Source organism: Heliangelus exortis, chromosome 9 (genome assembly GCF_036169615.1).
Source record: "Heliangelus exortis chromosome 9, bHelExo1.hap1, whole genome shotgun sequence".
Lineage (NCBI taxonomy): Eukaryota > Metazoa > Chordata > Aves > Apodiformes > Trochilidae > Heliangelus > Heliangelus exortis.
The window spans coordinates 21,544,481-21,565,115 of record NC_092430.1 but is presented as its reverse complement, the minus strand read 5'-3'; the positions used below and the strand labels follow the sequence as shown (position 1 = coordinate 21,565,115).

At 46.4% G+C, this 20,635-nt stretch overlaps 1 protein-coding gene across 3 annotated transcripts in view; it reads right to left on the bottom strand.

Moving 5' to 3' along the window:
• Positions 1 to 2,801: 2,801 nt before the first annotated feature.
• PLD1 (phospholipase D1) overlaps positions 2,802 to 20,635 on the bottom strand; it is a 60,824-nt gene continuing 42,990 nt past the window's right edge. For 2 of the 3 annotated variants that reach the window (XM_071752661.1, XM_071752660.1), the window contains 8 exons: positions 16,067 to 16,177; positions 15,262 to 15,350; positions 12,388 to 12,501; positions 10,991 to 11,040; positions 9,844 to 9,978; positions 8,396 to 8,549; positions 7,506 to 7,620; positions 2,802 to 6,959 (listed from right to left, as the gene is read on the bottom strand). In XM_071752661.1, coding sequence (XP_071608762.1) covers positions 6,735 to 6,959; positions 7,506 to 7,620; positions 8,396 to 8,549; positions 9,844 to 9,978; positions 10,991 to 11,040; positions 12,388 to 12,501; positions 15,262 to 15,350; positions 16,067 to 16,177 — 993 coding nt within the window. In that variant the 3' untranslated portion in view covers positions 2,802 to 6,734. The remainder of the gene's footprint in view (positions 6,960 to 7,505; positions 7,621 to 8,395; positions 8,550 to 9,843; positions 9,979 to 10,990; positions 11,041 to 12,387; positions 12,502 to 15,261; positions 15,351 to 16,066; positions 16,178 to 20,635) is intronic. The other variant, XM_071752659.1, reaches the window with a different exon arrangement.

The window sequence follows — 20,635 nt, the reverse complement described above, 5'->3', positions numbered from 1 at the left end:
AACAAGTCCTCTTCTAAAGGATACATTTTCTGCTTCTGCCTTAGTCATACACCATGCACATTCCAGCCTGAGAGCTGGGTTGGGAAAATAGGAAATAATGACAACCCAGAGAATTCTGCCTTATTTGTGAGCTAAACTGGAGGAAGAGGATAAATGCTGAAGGCAGCATGGCAGAGGCAGGACAGAGATCCAAATCTGCAGGTCTGAGGGAGATGGGAAGGTTGGTCCCTCCTCTCCCATCCTGGGATGGGGCTGGAGTGACAAAGTAGCCCTTCTTCTGGAGACACTGGGACACTTGCAGCTGAGCCATTTGCAGGAATTTAAGGGAGAGTGTAGGGATCTGGGCAAGGATAAGAGAAGCTGAAGACCAAGGGAGAAGGATGGCATCTGCCTGGACAGTGTGGTGCACCTAGGGGTGCAAAATCCCTGGTGCAACCACCACACAGCTTGGCCCTGGTGGGTTCTCCAGCTGAAGAGATGGGTCTGTTTGTTACCTGAATTTATCTTGAGCTCAAAGCACCCTCAGCATCCCTCAGCTTCCATCCTTCGTGGGTGACTTCCAACAGGACTCCAGCACTCCTCTGGCCCATAAAATGCACAGCTCTTGGCCTGGGCTAGGAATCCCAGAGGGATGTACAGCATGGAGAGGCCTTCAGGAGCTCAGCACAAAGCTCCTGAGCAGCACACAGGTGGCTCCTGGGCTTCTACTGGGCACCAGGCATCTCTAACACAAACCTCTGAAGCCAGGATAACACCATCTCCTCATCTTTGTCCTCACATGGGAGCTCACAGGCTGTTTAATTATCCAGATCAGCCTGAATATGGTGAGATTACTCATCCCTGATTCTGGGTATAAACAGTCTCCTTTGCAGAATAATTTCTTTTTCAAGAACTCCCTCCTCCCCCACCCCCAGCCCTTTTCTCCAAATTAATTTCTATCCCAGCCACGAGCTTCAGTAGAAAATCTTGCCATAATCATTTTGAGATAAATATTCTGAGTAATCAGTCAAAGCAGTGGAACCAATTTTGAAAATGTCACTTTTAATTTTTCCAATTAAGAAAAAATTGACCATTTCACTCACGGTGCTGTTGTGATTCAAGCTCTGAAAAACCTTCACTCCACTGCATCAGTGCTTCAGAGATGTACTTGAAAAGCTGAAGAGCTGGCACAATTGTAGAGAAACTAAAACATTGATTTTTAGCAGTGAGAAGCAACTTGTTTCTTCATATGCCTTTAGTCTCATCTCACAAAACCTTTTCTTTCTTCCTCTACAGAAACAACTAAATAGTATCAGTGATTTCATACCTGCAAAAAGGCTGACACTAATTAAAAAGTTGACACCTTATGAAGATCTCAGGGCATAAATGCATGGCTAATGAAAACCCAGAGAGCAGATGTGCTGAGTTCTGGGGGGGAGGAGAGGACTTCTTCAACCTCCAGCACGAGATGCCTGGGGCACCATCAGTGATGGAGGAGCTGACCTGTGAGAGGAGGCAGGAATAGCCTCAGTACAGAGGTGGCTGGAGAATCAATCCTGGAAAGAGAAAATCCATTAAACACCCAAGCTCTTGCACTTTGTGTCCAGGGGAGGTGTGGGCTGCATTTCTGCTCAGCAAGGAGCCATCAAATGAGAGGCTTTGGAAGTCATTCATCAAGCAAGGAAAGTCGAGGGGGGGGGGTTGCCTCTACTCTCACTGGAGGCAGCAGGCTTCTGCCTCTCCTGCACAGCTTGTGCCAGCTACAGCCCCTAAACAACCTCTAAAACTTGTGGATTTAAAGTCTGATGGGTGGGGATGAAGTTTTGTCCAGTAAAACATCACGTACATTTTCGTGTAGAAAAGGGAAAACAGCAAAAGACCCCCCTCGAGCTGGGCTCCTATGTTGTGTAGGAAAGGGAAAGGATCCTTTTTACAAACTGATCCCTAAACTCTCCCAATTCAAGACTGCTTTTAGGTTAACATGAATTTCACCAACCTGCATTGTGGTAACACAGAGTGACCCCAGCAGGGAAACCAAGCGCTGGCTGCACAGCCCTGCTGCCAGCACCAGCATCCCCACCACTGCCAAGTCTCCCCATCACCCCCTTATCTCCACTCCAGAGACCTCATCACCCCAGTTAAGGCAGCATGAAATTAGCTGCGAGATGCTGGAGTGGCAGCAGAAGCTGAGGGTGTCAATCAGCAGGTGCCTGCCTGCCTTCCCCCAACACCCCCCCAAGCCCTGATGCTCTGTTGTCTTCAGTTATTGGGTTTATCAAGGGCACAGATTGGATTGGGATGTTTGGAAGATGCAGCAAGCCCTTTGGCATTTGAGGAAGGAGATGAAACCTAAGAAACAGAGAAGTTAATATGGTTTCAGTTTGTAGGAGAGCTTGGAAATGCCACTGATGCTTTAGTCAACTCTTCTCTCCCTGGAGGACAAATCACCTGATTTTCCCTCTCTCTGCTCTGGATTTCCTTTATTGAGCATTAAAAGTGTGCCAAGTTAATTCTGTTTTAGAGACAGACCATTTTTGCCTGTGCCTTTCATAACATTTTTTTTACTATTAAAAATCCTTTAAAATAGGGTTTAAAAATCTATTTAACATGTCAACTTTTTCTCTGCTGTTGAACTCTAGCACTTTCTCTCTCCCAGGAGAATCCAAATCACTCAAGTCTAGCCGTTTTTATTGCAATTCTGGACCTTTTCCCATCATGTCTGAGCTGCTGGGGTAGCACTCAAGAAAAGGAGACTTCAGCACACAGGCAGGATGCTGCCACACTCCCCAAAACAAGCAGAAACAAGACCAAAGCCAACCATTGACATGATGCTCAGTTGTATTTTCAGTCCATTAATACACAGTCATTTACCAGGTACAAACGTAGTGGAAAGCAAAGTGATCAATAGCAGAAACAAAGATACAAAACTGAATTCCAGCAGCCTTCACAGAAGGGATATTCAGTGTTCACAACTGCACCTCCAGAAGGTAGAGATGCACGGACACCTGCACTCATACCCAAAGTGGAAGCTCTCCTTTTATAACCAGTTAACTAGACACTAAAAAAAACACAAGACAAAACCAAAAAAACCCCCAAACATTCCCAGAACTCTGACTTTCGACACTTTCTAATTTCCCCAGCATCAGGAAAGAGGTAAATTGGAATTATTTACATGGAGGAGATTTTACAAAAACCACACCGGGAGGTTAAAAATGGAATAATCACAAATCCTGGAAAAATACAACAAGAAAGCAGGCAGGGAAATAAAAAAAATAATTAAAAAAGAGAAACCCCAAGAGGATCATTGCATTCAGTGGTCAACATACAGGGTGTGGGGCTGCTCCACTTTAACACACCTTTGTTTTGCACATTAAATTAAATCATTGCCATGATGTCACTCTCCAGGTTTAAACCTTGGTTCTTGCAAAGCTCCAGCTTTCAGCAGGATCTCAGCCCTGCAGACAGGACTGCTGGTTTGAAAGAGTTTGCAAAATGAGTGCCACAAAAATGTGAAAGCATATTCAGAGCTTCTGGACCACCCAAATACCTGCTCTGGGGACCACTTGCTTGCTTCACCTTGGCCATCTCTCCATCCTAGGGACCAAGTCCCTTCTGCCAGAAAACCAGAGCAGCACCTCTGATTCAGATGTGTCAGTTTAGACCAGGGTGGGATATGGGTCTTTACATTCAGCAGGAGAAGGAAGTGGCACTAACAACCTAAAGGACCATTCAGACTTTTATTTTCAATGTCCTCACAAACGCAGCTGCTGTGCACAGATGACACTTTCCCCCTTTCACCCCTCCTCCAACTGTCCCAACTACAAGTGCACAAAAGGCTTATTTCTTACACTAAAAATAAAACCAGCAAACCATGTTGGATTGTACATGGAGGTTTCCTTGGAAGGAATAAAGATATTGTAAATTCTTGATGCCAGGGTCCCAGCTAGGCAAAACCTACCCTGGGATCCACCCTGGGCACAGCACCAGGATTGTGAAATCGTGTTGTGAAACCTGATCAAAAGAAGGGAAAATGGAGTGTTGGGGATTTAATCCAGCAAGGGTCACATCAAGTCAGGTGACAAACTGAGACCAAGAGACCAGAAACTGAGCTGAGCACTTTACATCTCCTGTGGAGCACTGGAGTAGTTCTCCTACAAATGGTTTTTAGCAAAGTCCTTACATAGGATGACATCTTATTCCTCATTTTTAAAACCATGCACCAACTTTAGATTGAAACATCAACATCTCTATGACAAAACACATACTTTAAAATATCAGACTATTAAAAAAGACATGGTAAGGAATACGCGTTCTCAAAGTGGCATGTGGTAAGGAATAAATTAAAGGAAGAGAAAAAAAAAAAAAAGTCTTCTACTCAGGTCAAACTAGTTCTAACAAATAAATGCCAAAACAAACACTTCATGTTTCTGGGTTTGCTCATGCTTGAATCCACATCACTGGATATTTGTAAGCAAATCCTCTCCAGTTTGAAGGTATAAAAAAATAAAACCCATGCTGGTATTATGGACTAAAGAGTAGTGATTGTTTAGGTGCAGCAATTAGCTCTCTCAAGCTGTTCAACCACACAGGCTTCTTAATATAAGAAATAAACCACATCTTGGGGGTTTGGTGGCCCCACGAGCCCCTGGGGATGCTGGGCTCTCTGCACCATGCTGAGGCTGCCTTTCAACCTTGCCTTGCTTTTGAACATTACTAAGAAGCCCAAAAATTAGCTACCCACTGCCTTGAAAGCCATTATAAGGCTAATTTAACAATTACAAGAATCTTTGCTAACATGAGGACGGGGACAATAAAAGCACTTGGAAGGTGACAGGAGCCTTGCACTTTTCATGTGTGCAGGTTGCAGGGCTGGATGCTTCCTTTTCAACCATGAATACAGATCTGCATGACTTACAGTGATTCTCTGACAGGCTGTAATCATTTCAAGTTAGCAGCTTTGTTGAAACTAAACCAGCTAAAAACATATCAGGAGAGAAAATCTCTGAACTAGCACTGCCATGAAATAACCAGGCAGCTTTGATCTTTCTTGTGGTCAGGACATAAATGCCCTGGCTCTGCAGGGGGTGACCCAAGGTCAAATTTTTTTAAGAGGAAAAAAAATAAAATATATAATCGAGGGAACACGTTTGTCAGCTTCCAGCACACCAGCTAAAAATATCAAATCTTTGGACCAAACATTGCCACAAGGGCCCTTCCAACAGGCTAAACAGGCCACAGAGCCACCAACCAGTGCAACTGGCATCTGAAAACATGAGCATCAACCAGTGGGAACTGCAGGCAGGGGCTGAGACTTGGTGTGCTCTGCAGGAATGTTTAGGGCTGCTACTTCCTTGGGCAATGCAGCAGGAACAGAATTACCTGGTGCCTATTGATGGGCCTGAAGACACAGAGGGCACCGGTGCCAGCTCAGGACAGCCAGGCAGCCAGTGTGACTCTTTTCCAAGTAAAAACAAGTGAGACTGTTGGAAGAGCCAAAAACAGAAGAAAAAAAGGAAAAAAACCCACCAAAGGATAGCTGGCTTGTGAGCTAAAGTAAATACCTATTCCCCATGTCCTTTGACTGAGTTGGGCAGAGGGTTAAACCCAGCTGGCAAAGGGATTCCCCAGATGCACTGCCAGCAGAGGAGCTCAGCCTCCCATTTCTCCAGCTCTGCCTCTCCTTGGGCATTTCTCTCAGTATTCCACACTTCACTGTTTCCCCCAGGACCACCTCTCCCAGGACTACAGCTCGACGTGGAACTGGGAGACACAGCTCTTAGTGGGATGGAGGATCAAGGTAAGACCCAGGAGGACACCCAGCACGTGAGATCCTGCCCCAGGGGAAACCAGGACAGGGCATGCTGTGGGTTACTTGTGCTTGAGAATGACTGAACTCAAGATTGTGGCTGGCCTAATAGCAAAGCAGAGGTCTTGCTCCCCTTTCCTCCCTGCACTCAGCCCACCCCCATCAGCTCAGGTTGAGAGTGGCTTCAAGCTCCAGCTTCCCTTCTTTCCCTTCTTTTAAAGAGGGAGGGAAAGGGCTGGGAAGGAAGATCTGCCTTTTGGATGTGGCTGTACCATGCTATGCATGAGGACTGCTGATTGCTCTAGCTCTGGTAGAAACAAAAAAGAGGAAAAAAAAACCCAAAATGCTGATTCTGGTAGAGATTGTTACTGCTGTTCCCTTTAGGTAATAAAGCACCCCCACTTGGCAAGCTGGGATGGTGGGAAGGTCCAAGGCAGTACCAAGCAGCACTTCCCAGCAGTGCCAGAGCTGCATGATGTGTTCTGATGATGTCCAGAGGAGAGGGGGGGAATTCCAGCCAGCCAGGACACAGATATCTGAAAACCTGAGAAGCACACCCAGCCCATGACTCCTGTGCAGCCACAGCACGATCACACGATGTAGGCAGCCACAACATACAGCTGGCAGCAGTGACAACATCAACTGGGATTTGTTTGTTATCCTAGAAAGTGGGCTGCATCCCTTAGGTGCTGAGAACATCTCGAGTGGTCACTCCTCAGAGGAGAAACTTGTAATTTTGCCACAATTTCCAAGTCTTTCTGCTCCTCTCCTTTGCTAGTGTTGAGTTGCTTCACGTTCCTCCACCAAAATCCTTAAGAAAGGCACATTAGCTTGGTAGAGATACTTTCCACCGCCCTTAGTAATAAAATTCTTTCCAAAAATCCTCTGTTGTCCATCAACTCGTCCCTAGAGAACCAGAGTTTTAAAAGGCAAAGCAGTCTGTATCTTCTTAAGTCCAAACCTCCATGGGTACCATGGACTCCTTTGTTCCAACAGAGGGAAGCAAATACTCTTCCTCCAGAAAACGAAAGGGGAATTGTACTAAAAACCCACGAATCTTTTTTAATTCTTCTGCTGCTCTTGCAGGATCATCTGTGGCTAACTTGGGCTTGTTGATGAAATCACGGAGTTGGGTTAAATTATTCACCTGGTCACTGGGAAGGCAGCGAAAAACCTGATGAAAACAGAAAGAAGTGGCATGTCAGGGAAGGGAAAATACAATGCAGAGTTCCTGAGAAAGGCCAAAAGATCCAATATTAATTCCCCATGGATGGGAGTAAGGTAATTAACAGTCTGGAGAATGGGGAGAGCAGGGGCGGGTGCCTGTTGGTGATATGGCTGGAGCAGGCAGTGGGGAAGCTCTGGGGTTTCTCCTGATCACTACAAAAGCTTCTTAGAAACCAGAAATAAAATCTGCTTCTACTCCAGTTACACTGTGGCCAAGCACACATAAGAAGTAATAATAATAATAATAATAATAATAATAATAATAATAATAATAATAATAATAATAATAATAATTTGCCAGAGCTACAGCTGATGAAAGGACAAATCAGAACTTTTGTCTTCTTGGGCTACACAGACTCTGGGTTCTTGCAACCAACACAACTCATCCTTCAAAGCATCTCTGAGCAATCCCAGGAGCTGGACCTGCTGCCCCTGCTCTCTCAGCACATCTTTTGCTGCTCCATGGGAAGGTGAAAGGTTCTGTGTTCTTCACCTTATCAAAGATGGTGGCGTTGCGAGCTGCTGTAGAAATCCACACCTCCTTGAAGAATTTGTCACAGACAGGATCCTGGTGCTCTGGGTTGAGGTCAGAGCCACCAAGGACAACCCTGAGAAGACAAAGGCATCGATGGTCATGGATGCTGAAACACTGCATGCTCCCCCTCTTGAAAAATGCTGGAAAATTTTCCAGGGGACTTGCCAAACCCTGAGTGCCCCCAGCTCCCTCCTGCTCTCATCCCCTGCTATAGTCTGTTAGTCTTAATGCTGCTTGGTTTTTTTTTATTTTTTTTTATTTTTTTCCTCCTGTGCAATAACCTTCCAGATGGGAAATTGGATAGCAAAAGAAAAAAAAGAAAAGAAAAAAAAAGATTAAAAAAAAGATAAAAAAGAAAAACAAAAAGGAAAGAAAAGAAAGGAAAAGGAAAAGAAAAGGAAAAAAAGAAAAGAAAAAAAAGGAAAAAAAAAAAAAGAAGAATAAAAAAAAGGGAACAAGAAAAAGGTCTTAATGAAAAAACGGCCCTGTAGTAGGCCAGATGGCTGCTCCAAGTGAGGAAACTTCTATTAGAAAGAGACATGCCACCCAAAATTGAAATAGTGTGAAAACAGGATCTGGAGGGAAAACATCACTGTCTTGTTTATGAGCTCTCCTCGTGAAATCCTGGAGCAAAATGATCTGTAAGTCAAGCTGCTGAGCTGAGGACAGGAGCAGGGTAAGAAAGGCTAACCCCAAAAACCAGCAGCAAAACTCTGAGCTGAATTCAGGTGATGCTAAAGCTGAGCAGGCAGCACCAGCCCTGCTGGTCTGAAAGGCAAAGCTAAAAAAAGCTAAGCCAGAGCAAACCCTGCCTGCATCCCTGCTCGGGCCAAGCCTGCACATCCCACCTGAAGCACCGGAGCCGGAGGGACTGGGCAAACTTCCCAGCATTGTAATCCTCCCCATCCATCACGGAGGGGACAGTCTCAGTGTCCTGCACAATGATGGCCATCTCACTGTCCCTCTTCCCCAGCATGCTCCTGTCGTTGATGTTGGCAGAGCCTGGGGAGGAGGAAACCAAAACAGCAGCAATGAAACCCCCCCGGGGCAGGAGATGCTCCTGTCTGCCCTCCATCACCACCCTCTGCATCTTTCATCTCCACAGATGACCATCTGTGGCTTCACCCCCACCACAAGGATTCCATATGGAAGCACAGACTCCCCGGAGCTAGGATTTAAGAAAGAAAGAAAAAAATTCCTAATTTTGCAGATTTCAAAAGCTCCAGGCTTGGAAGAAGGGATTCCTTAGGCACTTGTTAGGCATTTACCTTCCCAGTGACCAAGTTAACATATCCCGAGGAAAACCAAGTCCTTTCACCTCCCTCACCATGGCCTCATTACCATTTCCAGGGACATTCTTTCTCAGGTGGGAAAAAGAAAACACCAGCTCCCCATCCCTTCACCAGCCAGCACAGATTTATGTGCTGTACAAAAATCCATCCTCAGGCTTGTACGTACAGAAAACAGAAATTAAGAGCTCTCTCAGGCTCCTGAACCATCCCAGTTGCAACAACACTGCTCTTGGTGGAATAATAAATCCACTTCCAGGCTCCTCTGGGCACTGGAGATGGGATTTGCCCCCTGAGAGAGGAGCAAACCAAAGTATAGGTCACCCGAGACTATGGGATGAATTGCTGCCTTGAAGCAGGGGAGTACTTTAACTCTTGCAAAATCTGGCATCAAGTTATTCTTTGGCCAAGTTTTGGTTTTTTTATCAAAAAGTGTTTCTTTAAAGAAACAGACTAAAATTCTGCTTTTCTGCTGCAATGTAGAGTCTGAGGTCTTGCCTTTGCTTTGTGGTCTCATGATAAATATGGTAAAAGAAAAGGGATGAAATATCCATTTACTCGTTCTAACATCTTTTCCCATTCTTAGGAAATGGAGCTGATAAATGACACATGTTTTGCAAACCTTCCAAATTTTACAGCACATTCTGTTCTTTAAGGAACAGATGACAAGTCTCACAAGTCTTCCTGCTGGAGCAGAGTTTGATACAAGACAGATGGACAATATTCCCTGCACTGGGATTCTCCTCACTCTTACACAGAGATTTAAAACCACTTCAGAAAAACAAATTAAATGACAGCCCTTCCAAATCCCTTCTCCCCTCCTACCTCACACTCCTGGCGAATTTGTAAGCTTGGGGTTTTTAGTTCTTTTTGTTTGTTTGTTTTAAACAGCAAAATATTTCGCAAGGAAGAAGTCACAACACAGAAAAACACAGGGCAGGGAAGCAAAGGGACTAATCCAGATTTAACCAAGTGATCCAAACTCTTCCCCTGGGCCCCCAGCTCACCAATGATGACTGTGTTGTCATCAGCAATCAGCAGTTTGCTGTGAACATAGATGAGCTCTGTGACAAGTTTTCCTTCCAGCTCTGCATATGTTCGAAGTCCACAGAAGGAGATGTAGTTGATCCACTTATCTCCAACTGGAAATTAAAAGAGAACAAATCCAACAGGGGTGAAAGAGGTGGAAGAGAGAAAAAAGAGGAAATACCCTCGTTACAGAAAGACCCATAGAAATAAAAGTTCTTTTTTAACTTTTTTTTTTTTTTTAATTAATACACAAACAGATAATGGAAATAAGTTTCCTTAAAAATGGACTTTAAAAACTGCCCATGGGCTCTCTGTGCTGCTCTGCTGCCTGCTCAGACACTGCCACTTTGATCAGAATGACCCAAATCTCCTTTCTCACAGCCCAGCTATTTTCAGATGCTCTTATCCCTTGTGAGTGCTCGTGAGACTGTTCTACAGACCCTGCAGAAAGGGGGCTGGAAGCAGGTGTTTTGTCCATGCAAAGTATGGAAAATATGTCCTGCTGTGCTTGTCTGCAGCTCAGATTTACACAAAGCCCCAGAACGAATCAGGCATTACACATGCCCGGGGTGTTTATGATACATGGGTTTTCAAGATCCCTCAATTCCCAGCAGAGCAAATGGAAGCAGAACCCTCAGAGCAAGGCAACAACTCAGAAACAGTGTCCTGCTTTGCCAGGTTTTTCCTCTCCGTGTTCCACAACAGCCAGAAAAAAACCCAGGGTGGGATTCAGGGGGGAGGAGGCTGAGGGCTCCTTTCTCCCAGGAGCATGACCCAGCTCAGGCCATGTTCCAAATGACACGACCCTGAGCAGCTGCAACCACGTTGTGCTCCCCCCTGGGGTCCTCCCCTCCCCTGCATCAGAGCTGCATCCATCCAAGTGTGAAGTCTGACAGGCAGCCAGAGCTGGTGGGACCCAACAGACCTCAACCACAGGATGAGAGCAGAGGAGGAGGTTGCCCACCAGCCCTTGTTGCTTTGAAATGCCCCAGTATACACCTGAATCCTTCAGGCACAGCAAGCACTTGTTTATAAGAAGATGGAGAATCTAATTTGCTTCTTATAGATGTAGCCAAACAACAAAATCCTGAGATTAAGAAACAAGAAGAAGAGTAAAGCTCTCACCCTCTGGCTTCAGCTGGCTCAGGATTGAGTTTTCTCCTCGACACATGGTCCTGGAAAGAAGGTAGAAAGCCATCAGCACCACTGTGACTTGAGGCAATGGCATATGCCAAAGCAGAACCAGGAGAGGTAAACTGTGAACATGGATGCCTTTTAAATACCCCGTGCAAGCAGGGGGCTTCCAGAGCACACATTTCCCCCAAAAGACTGGTGATGTATCAAGGACTGCTCATTTCCTAAAGGAACTTGGATCAGTTGGAGCTGGGGAGCACTTTCACCTTCTAGAGCACTCCAAGATGATGATAAACACGTTACAAACAGAACTGCTCCCATCTGTGCTACAGATCTGGACATGAAATCCCATCGAGAAAATAAGTCCCCATGTGGAGAACACCAGGTCAGGGAATTCGTGTGGTTGTGGATGGGCTGGAAAAGCCACAGCTAACATCTAAATAAACCAACTCATGGGCAATTTCTCAGGACCTAGGTTTGTCCTTGCAGAAGGAAGCTGAGGCAGAAGGGCCTGATGCTGCTTTCCTTCTGCTTGCATCCCTATGGTCCCACTTGTCCCTATGGAAGTGTGGAAGGCAGGATGCTGGCAGAGCAACAGGCAGGGAGGGACACTTCACTCCAGAGGTAGCAGGAGGCTCTGCAAACTGATTATGCCCTGGCCATACCAAAACACAGCAAGTTTCAAGTCAAAATCACCTTGCCTTGGGCCATTTTCCTTTCTCCCACACCCCATTCCCAGGGCAGGGCTGCCCAGCACTGGTGCCACTAAGTCCATGAGAGCTGCTGTGTTGCAAGCAGCTCCCAAACCATCCAGCCTGGAGCAGGGGAACAGCATCAGGGAAGATAATTTTGCCTTCATGGGACAGAGCCAGCCAAAGTATCAGCTAGAAAGGAAGATTTGGTTGGGGACAAAGCCCAGCCAAGGAGGCCACAGGGCTGCTGGCTCTCTCTTGTGGCTGCAGAGATGGGGATGACAGCAGGGGGGACCACAGTAAAAGCCACAGTGGCACCTCCATGGAGAGTGCTCAGGGATGAGAAAGTCCTGGTTTGATGAGCTGGAAGTAAGGCAGCTGAGGGCCAGGAATGGTGGGGCTGGTGTGTGGGATCAGGGGACCCAACGTGCCAGGGGTGCCAAGAGTACCAAGAGCTTTTTACCCACTGCACCTCAGTGGTGGCCATCACCTCCTCACAAAACCCCCGAGGCTGGTGAATAAAAGAGCTCAAATACTGAGAGAAAACCACACAAACATCTCTCCTCCTTTTCCAAACACTGTCCTTGTGTGGACAACCCCTCAGAGTGACACCATGATGCCAGCAGCTGGACCCTGGGGCCTGGTGGCAGCAGGCAGGGGGGTTCAGGAGGTGCCCAGCAGCCCTGTCCACCCTACCTGTAGTTGAAGTGCATGATGGCCTGGAGAGCATTCCCTCCCCCAGTTGAAATGTCTCCTTCAAAGCCAGGCAGCAGTGGGATCACCACGTACACTCGGAAACGTTTGTTTTCCCTGGAATGAAAGTTTGGGGAAAACATCAGCCTGCAAATGTCAGAGCTTCACACAAGGGAAATGCCCTTGGTTTCATTTTGCTGGGGCTGACAGACTTGGTTTCCATCCAAGCCTCTCACACAAGCTTCAAGTGTGAAGCATATTTCCAGTTTCAGGTCTCTGTCACCTGTCACTGGTCCTTCAGGCAGCACTCAGACTGGCAGCAGAAGGAATCATTTACTCTTAGCAGACAACAAAAGAAGGAATAGAAGCATATTTTCACTCAAATGTAAGGACAGGTTAATTATTTTGCAGATTGTGTCTACCCCTGTCAAAGTGTGAGCATCCTGATAGCCCAACCACACCAGTACTGGTGCTGCCTGGTAGGGCACAGAGATTACTGAGCTATCACAGGCAGAAAACTAAAATCTGACCTGACATTCCCACTACATCCTGGTTTTTAGAAATCAGAAACATCACAAAAGGTGGATAATGCAAAACATTGATCATTCAAGGCAAGTATATCACTGATACATCACAACCCACAAACCCCCAGTTCCAGATTTCCCGCAAACCAAACCGTTCCCTACCCATGATCTGATTCAGGGAAAAAAAAAAAAACAAAAACGCAACTATTGTGGCACTGCCTGGGGCTTTTCTTAAAGCCCACCTTAGGGTTTGCTTTGCTGAGCCAAGCCAGATGGATCTGCTCTGGTGCTCACACCACTGGGTGCTGGCAGCCCCCTGCCCTGTGCTCTGCAGAAGGATGCTCCATTGAAGGTTGCTGCCACTAGATGGCAAAACACACTTTGATCAGGAGAAAACCATTTCAAGAGCACTCTCAAGATGAGCCAGCCTGCAGTTTTTACTATAAGTATTCTTTCTTTCCTCCAGCAAGTTGTGCCTGTGGGTTTAAGGGCAGAGGAATCGTGGAGAACTGGGGTCTTGTCTGCGCTGGGTTTCTTGAATCCCAACCAGTGGTCCCTTAAAGCCAGGCACTGGATATGAGGTCAAGAAACAGCTCATGAGGTCTTATCCAGACACAAACAAGGTTTGTTTGTTTCATCAAAAAGATCTGCCAACAAAGGCATCCCCCCAGAAGCAGTTTGTTTGTCTAAGCCCATATTAAAGAGCCACCCATGAAAAATAGAGGAAACCAAGAAAAGAACATTCATAATTACATTAGCAGAAAATACTTAGTCTAGAAGAGAGGTGTACAAGCTTAACTAAAGACTTTAATTTATAACTAAACACCTGTGCATCACCTACACTGGTTTCCCAGGGCAGTTTGGAACATTAGCACTTGATACAAACCTGACCTCACTTTTCATTTAAGTCTGGATTCACTTTTTATCTAAGGCAATGCCAAGCTCTCTGCAGCGAGCAAAACTCCTGTCTCATATTCAGTTAGGAATCAGGCATTAAGCTGGCACAATACTGGCCCAAAATTGGAGTAAAAGAGAAGCAGAAAGTAACAAAGGCAAGCAAGGCAATCCAGAGTGGCTTTCAAAGGGGACACAGCACAGACACACAGGGTCTGGATGCTCCCAAGGCTCAAGATTGCAATGCGAACACCAGGAGGGCCACTTCCAGTAGCACTGACACCATCCTCATTTACCTTAAGGTGAGAAAAGCCACCCCAGCCTTTCATCCTTAGCCAGTCACAATTACCCAGGCTATGCCTTGCCACTCACAGATTACCAGCAGCTCCACCCTGGTTCTCTCCCCTGTTATTACTGGCAGAGCAGATAACACCCATGGCTCTCTCAGTTTGAACAGGGTGCCTCTGCCCAAAGCCTGTCCCATGGCAGCTCCTGTAGCCCTGCAGACACTGCCTGCACCCTGTCTCAGGTTGGTTTCCTTTACCCAAGTAGGAATTTCCAGTTCCCAAGTGCCAATTGCCATGACCCAGGAGGGAGCACCCCTGGGAAAGCATCCCTGGCATAGCTCCAGACAACTACAATATGGAAAAAGAATTATCACTGCAAGAAACATCTGCGTGCATGGTGAAACATCTCCGTGCATGGTGAAATCACACACAAGAAATGAAAGGGAGAACTTGAGAAAGTCTTCTGGGTATCAGCCCAGCAAAAGCAGGGAACAGCCTTAGACTTTAAAATAGATGTAAGTACCTGAAAGAGAGACCCAGGGGAGCAACCTGATGCAAAGCTGCTGAGGATCAAAGCAAAGACAAGCCACTACCTGTGGTTTTCATGTTAGCACAGGGTGAGGTGTGCTGAAGCAAAAGGAGTGTCTAAAACATGGTTGGGTTTGGTCCATCCAGGAACAAGCAACAGTCTCCTTGCAATGGCTGGAGGTTGTACATGCCCTCCAGCACTTAGAGAAAGTTCAAACTACAGCTGAACCCTGCAGTCAAATCCTTAAAATGCTTTTGCTTCCCCTGTTTGAAGCCAAGCCTCTCTGCAGGTGATTTAAAGAAGCCACAAATCTCAGTTTTTCTCACCCATTACCTTGCCTGACCACAGGATGTGTTGGCTATGGAGCAAAGGTGTCACTGAACCAGAGTATAAAAGCCTTGCTTTTAAACAAGTTCCATAGTTAAAACTACATTTGCATCAGGGTAAGTCCAGAAAAATCACTTTCTGGCTGCAAAGAAACCACTAAAGAGTCTCCCTGCTGCAAAAGGCAAGCAGATGCTTGACCACATTGGTTCCGAGTTGGAAAAGCTCCTGTACAGTTGCATCCATCAGGATATTATTTTACACCACAGCACAGAAATGCTGCTGAAAGACTTTCATTGCCTTGTTAAGAACAGGTTACCTGTGAGCTTTTAGAATCCTCTGAGCAATCGCATCACCAATCTTGTTCCAGACAACTTTGTCATCAGCACAGCTAATAAAGAACTGGTTCTGCAGGAAGAACAAGCAGAGCTACTGTCAGACACTGCCAGCAACAAACAAAAAATATTTGTGTGCTTTATTTCAGACCCAGAGCAACTAAAGATAGCTGCTGGGTTTTGGGTGCCATTTGAGTTGAGGGGTTTTTTTATTATTATTACTTAATGCACGTGTCTGTGCTCACTTATTCAATGAATTAGCCCTTGTTAACCACACTCCTTAGAAAGTTCTCCTAAAGAACATCCTAGCAAAAGCCTAAATAAAAGGGAAAAAAAAAAAGAGGAAAATAAGTGTCTCCATTCAACCAGCAGTGGCACAGCAGACTGCTACAGCTCAAGCTTGTACAGATGTGAGACCAGCCCCATGAGGGGGAGGTTTGGGCATGCACAGAAGACACTGGAAAGCCATGGAGGCAACAGAAAGACTGTTTCACAGGCTGTGAAAGTTGCCTGGCAATTTCACTAAGAGACTTATAAAGGAAAAGCTTGCTTTTTTTCACCCTGTGGTCAGAAAGCTGTCGGGGCATATACCATCAGCCTGGTCTGAAGACCACTGAGATCAATAGAAACAGTCCCCAAAAAATTCAGAGATGTTGTATGAGTGTTTATGTGTGTCTTAATTCACAAAAAAACTCAGACCAAACCTCAAGAAGCAGAATTACCCTCCGGATGGCTACAAGCTTAGCCCAGAGCATCACAACCCAACTGCTTCTTCTCACTGCTCCTCACCTCTATGTAAATGTAGTGTTTGCTGTTTTCTATCACACTGACATAGGCATTGTGGATGGACTCCTCGTGGTATTTGATGCCAGCTGACCAGTCAGCAGCAGAACGGAGCACCTGGAAAACAAGAGATGAGAACCTTCAGCTCTTGTCCCGTCAGGACACCACAGCACTGCAACTGAGTTATTGAAGAGGCAAAGGACTTAACTGCAGGATTTCACTAAAAAAAAGGTAATATCTGCAACGTGTACCATTTATACTGCATTTGTAAATAAGGAAAAAGGACAGACAAAATAGCATTAATGCTTAATAATGTTTTGGCTAAAAACAGAAGTGTCCTCTACCACCCAGGCAGCTCAAAGTGCAAGAGAAGCAGCAGAGAGGTCTCCTGCTTGCTTAAGTTCTGATGATAAGCTGCTTTTAAGACAACTTATGTTCCCAAGGCTTTAGGGGTGCATATCCAGTGATATATCTCCTCTCAGACACGTTTTCAAGCTGGTCTCCAGCTGGGGCAATACATTTTTCCCACCCATGGGCTGTACATAATTACACAGTCAGTCCACTAATGCAGGCCATGCCTTTGTCCTGAGCACTCGAGGTCATTTATTTATTTCTTCTGCCAAATTCTTGCACAAGGCAGCCAATTTGGGACAAGCAGACTTTTCAAATCCATCACAGTTCAGCTGCCTCCACTTACTTAATTTTTTCTGGAAATCCACTTTTAAAGCAGACACTCTAAGACGTAAGAACGTGCCCCGCAGGGCAGGTCTTCCCCCTTCCTCCTGAAGTTTTTGTGCAAGAGAGCCAGACCCATATGGGAAATAACCTTTGTTCCTGCTCCTGGCCAGGCTGAGCAAGCCCTACAGCAGAGAAATTCCCACCCCCAGCAGCCAGAGATGCTGAGGCATCTCCTGCTTTGAGTCCAGAAGCCTCAGTGCTATGCCCTGATTGATATTTTCCTAGATGGAAATGTAGATTTTAATTAAGTGCTGGCACAGTACACGCTCAGGGGCAGGACTTTCTCATGATTAACCTCTGTCTTTAAACACTATCAAGACAATAACACTGAAAAAAGTCTTAAAATGTCTCAATGCAGCTGTTCCAGCAGCACTCCAGCCACAATCTCCCTGGACAGGGACACCTCCCACCAGCCCAGGTTGCTCCAAGCCCTATCCAACCTGACCTTGAACGCTTCCAGGGATGGGGCAGCCACAGCTTCCCTGGGCCTGTGTCTCACCACCCTCACAGGAAAGAATTTCTTAATATCTCATCTAAATATACTCTTTCAGTTTAAAGCCATTGCCTCTCATCCTATGACTCCATTCCCTTGTCCAAAGTCCCTCCCCAACTTTCCTATAGCCCCTTCAGGTACTGGAAGGTGTCCAAGGTTTCCTTGGAGCCTTCTCCAGGCTGAGCAACCCAAACTCTCTCAGCCCATTTTCACAGGACAGGTGCTCCAGCCCTCTGATCATCTTCATGGTCTATTCCAGACTTGCTCCAACAGTTCCATGTCTTGTGTTGGGGTCCCCAGAACTTCACCCAGTTTAAAGTGTTGAGACTCTGTTTTCACAAGGAGCCAAGGCCAGACACTGCCCAGCACAGAACTGGTGCCTCCAGGCTCCTTTCTCTCCTCTGCCCCCAGGCTCTCAGGAGCAGCACTGAGTGCCAGGCCAGCCTTGTCATCCCTTTAGCTTCTATAACCAATACACCAGTAATAAATTTCATGTTTGCTGTGGGCTACTGCATTAATCCTGAACAAAGCAAGCTCACATGCACACTTCAAAGAGGTCAGGATGTGAGCCACTGCCAAGAGCATTAAATTTTCATTGCATTTACATCAGGAGCTGCATATTGCCTCATCACAACAGATCTTCTGGCTTTAGTTGATAGCTGTGGACTCTGGCATGGAAATAGAGAGATGGAAAAAACCTGGCACTGCCTTGGCACTCTGCTATTTGACTCTTGCAAAAATCGATGTGCAATCATATTACAGTTGTGAGCAGAGCCCCAAATTCCAAACAAAAGAGGCTGAGAAACCCTGTCTGAGCTGCAAGGCTCCTTTCCTCCCTCCCAGCCTGCCCTTCCCATGGTTTCCTATGCGTGCTGGATTCATCCTCCCTGCCCTGGGGAAAGCCCCTCTCAGTGTCTCTCCTGCTATACCCCACCCTCCCCAAAACCACTTTCCCCCTCCTCTCCTCTGACAAAGGAGAGCAAAACCAGATGGTACAACCAGGGCAAAATCTGCTGCTGACAGGTCAGGGGCTCAGGCTCCCAGCAGTGCTGCAATCTCCAAGGATCCTTTGTGTTTTCCCTTCCTCTGATCTGCCCACAATTAAGGACAGATTTGCAGACAAGCTCAGAAACAAGAAAACTGCCAGCCAGGCTTTCTTCAATCAGCCCACAGGCAGGGACAGGCACTGGGGGCTGGATTCTACCTTGGGCCAATAACTTCTACCTATCAAGTCCCTACACAGCACCAAAAACCAGGGTAGTGTGGGTTTGGCTGTTGGCCAAAGGATTAAGAATCATAGAATCATAGAATTGGCTGGGTTGGAAGGGACCTCTCAGATCATCAAGTCCAACCCTTGATCCACTACCCCTGCAGTTCCCAGCCCATGGCACTGAGTGCCACATCCAGGCTCTTTTTAAATATCTCCAGGGACAGAGAATCCACCACTTCCCTGGGCAGCCCATTCCAATGCTTGATCACCCTCTCAGTAAAGAAATTCTTTCTAATGTCCAACCTAAACCTCCCCTGGCACAACTTGAGACCGTGCCCTCTTGTCTTGCTGAGAAGAATGATATTGCTGTAGGGTTTTTTTTTTTCTGGACAAAGCTGGTGAAACATTTTAGGGTATTTATTTCTGCACTGGCCTCTATCACTGAGAGGAGACGGCGCTGTGGACTGAAATTGATTTATTAGAGAAAAGCTGATCCTCCTGGGGCTGCAGGAAAGGTGAAGCCAGGATGCTCAGGGCATCTGTGTCACCAAGGGATCATTGGAAGCCAGACCCTTGGGGGCATTATGGAGAAGATGGTCAAAATTACACAATGTGCATCCAAACCATTGCCTTGGGGCTTGAGGGGATCATCCAGAGACCATAACCCAGCAACCAAGGGACCCACACCCACCAGAGGAGCCACCTTCATGCTGGGTGCTGCAAATGCTCTTCCCCTCCAGCCCTCCTCATGCCAGGAAGGTTGGTACATTGCAGGGTAAGATGCTTTCAAGCTGTTGTCATAGAAATCTATTTATCTGTTTATATGCAGGGCTAGGCTACCCTGACAGGTCTCTAAAAACTGCAGTTTTGACATAAATTAGATGTGAGCAAGGTAGCTTCAGATGAATAACTTACAAGACAAACCTGCTCTCTTTTTGCTGTTTATAGCAGTGCTGAGATCAGCCCCTCATTTCCTGGCACGTACCAGTCATTACAGTGCCTGAGCACTGCTGTGCTGAGCCCAGTTTCCAAACAGCTCACCCACCAGTCAGCACTGGTGGACACAACATTTGGCAGTCACTGCTTCAGCCTCATCCTCCTCTTCCTCTTCCTGAGCCAGCAGTTTTGCAGTAAGGACTGAAGGAAAGTTGGACCTGGGCTGTGCTCAGTTTAGTTTCTCCTTTGGGAGCTTCTTCCAGCTCTGTTATCAGCAGAGCTTAATATCTTGCTACAGCAAAATCCAATATTTAGGAGGTGAGGCTGATTTTGTGGTTAGGAGGGTGCTCAGGGGACACGAGCCCTCTTGCTGCCATGAAAACACTTCCCAAAAAGCTGGTGTCACGAACACAGCTGGGGAGGAATTCACAGCCAGAGAGAAACATGATGATGCCTGAAGTAAGATTATTTCTCAACCAGCTGCAAGCACTGTTTTGGAGGCTGCTGTAAAGCACCCCGGATCCATGACACCAGATCCCTGTGCTCTCCATCCCTCACAGCATGCAGGGAGGAGCAGACAATGCCCTGGCGACCCACAAACCCAGCAAAACACATCTTGTCACACCAAGCTTCCCCAAGCATTGCTGTCACCTGGGTGGACTGCTTGCTACAAGGAGCAAAGGCATGTGTTTTCCCTGCTTTTGCTTTAATTGCTCTTATTTCATGCATCTTTTACCCACCACAGAGTCACACAACTCTTCTGCTGCTTCAGCAGAACTATTTTGACTTTGTATTCTAACACAAGAACATGTCTTTTGCTGGGTAACAGCAGTACTCAGTGTCTGCACTCAATATAGCTAACAGGGTTTTAAATAGAGGCATCTTGGCAATCCCAACTGCAAGGATAATTGTCACAAACCAGACTGTGGGTTGCCTGTGCAGAACTGCAGGACCCACAGGGCTGGGTGGCTGCACAATAAAACACAGATAAAACAACAGCCCTGGGGCTCCACTTAATGCTGAGCTCTAGCTGACCACCACCCGCCTGGGCAAGGTGTCAGGGGCTGGCAGGATGCTCTAAGATCCAAGATAAAATATTCAGTGGGCAACTTCAACCCATCAGGCCCTCCCAATCCAGAAAAACAAAGTGCTGAGCCTCAGAAAAAGCAGCAGCAGCAAAAAACCCAGAAAATTATAA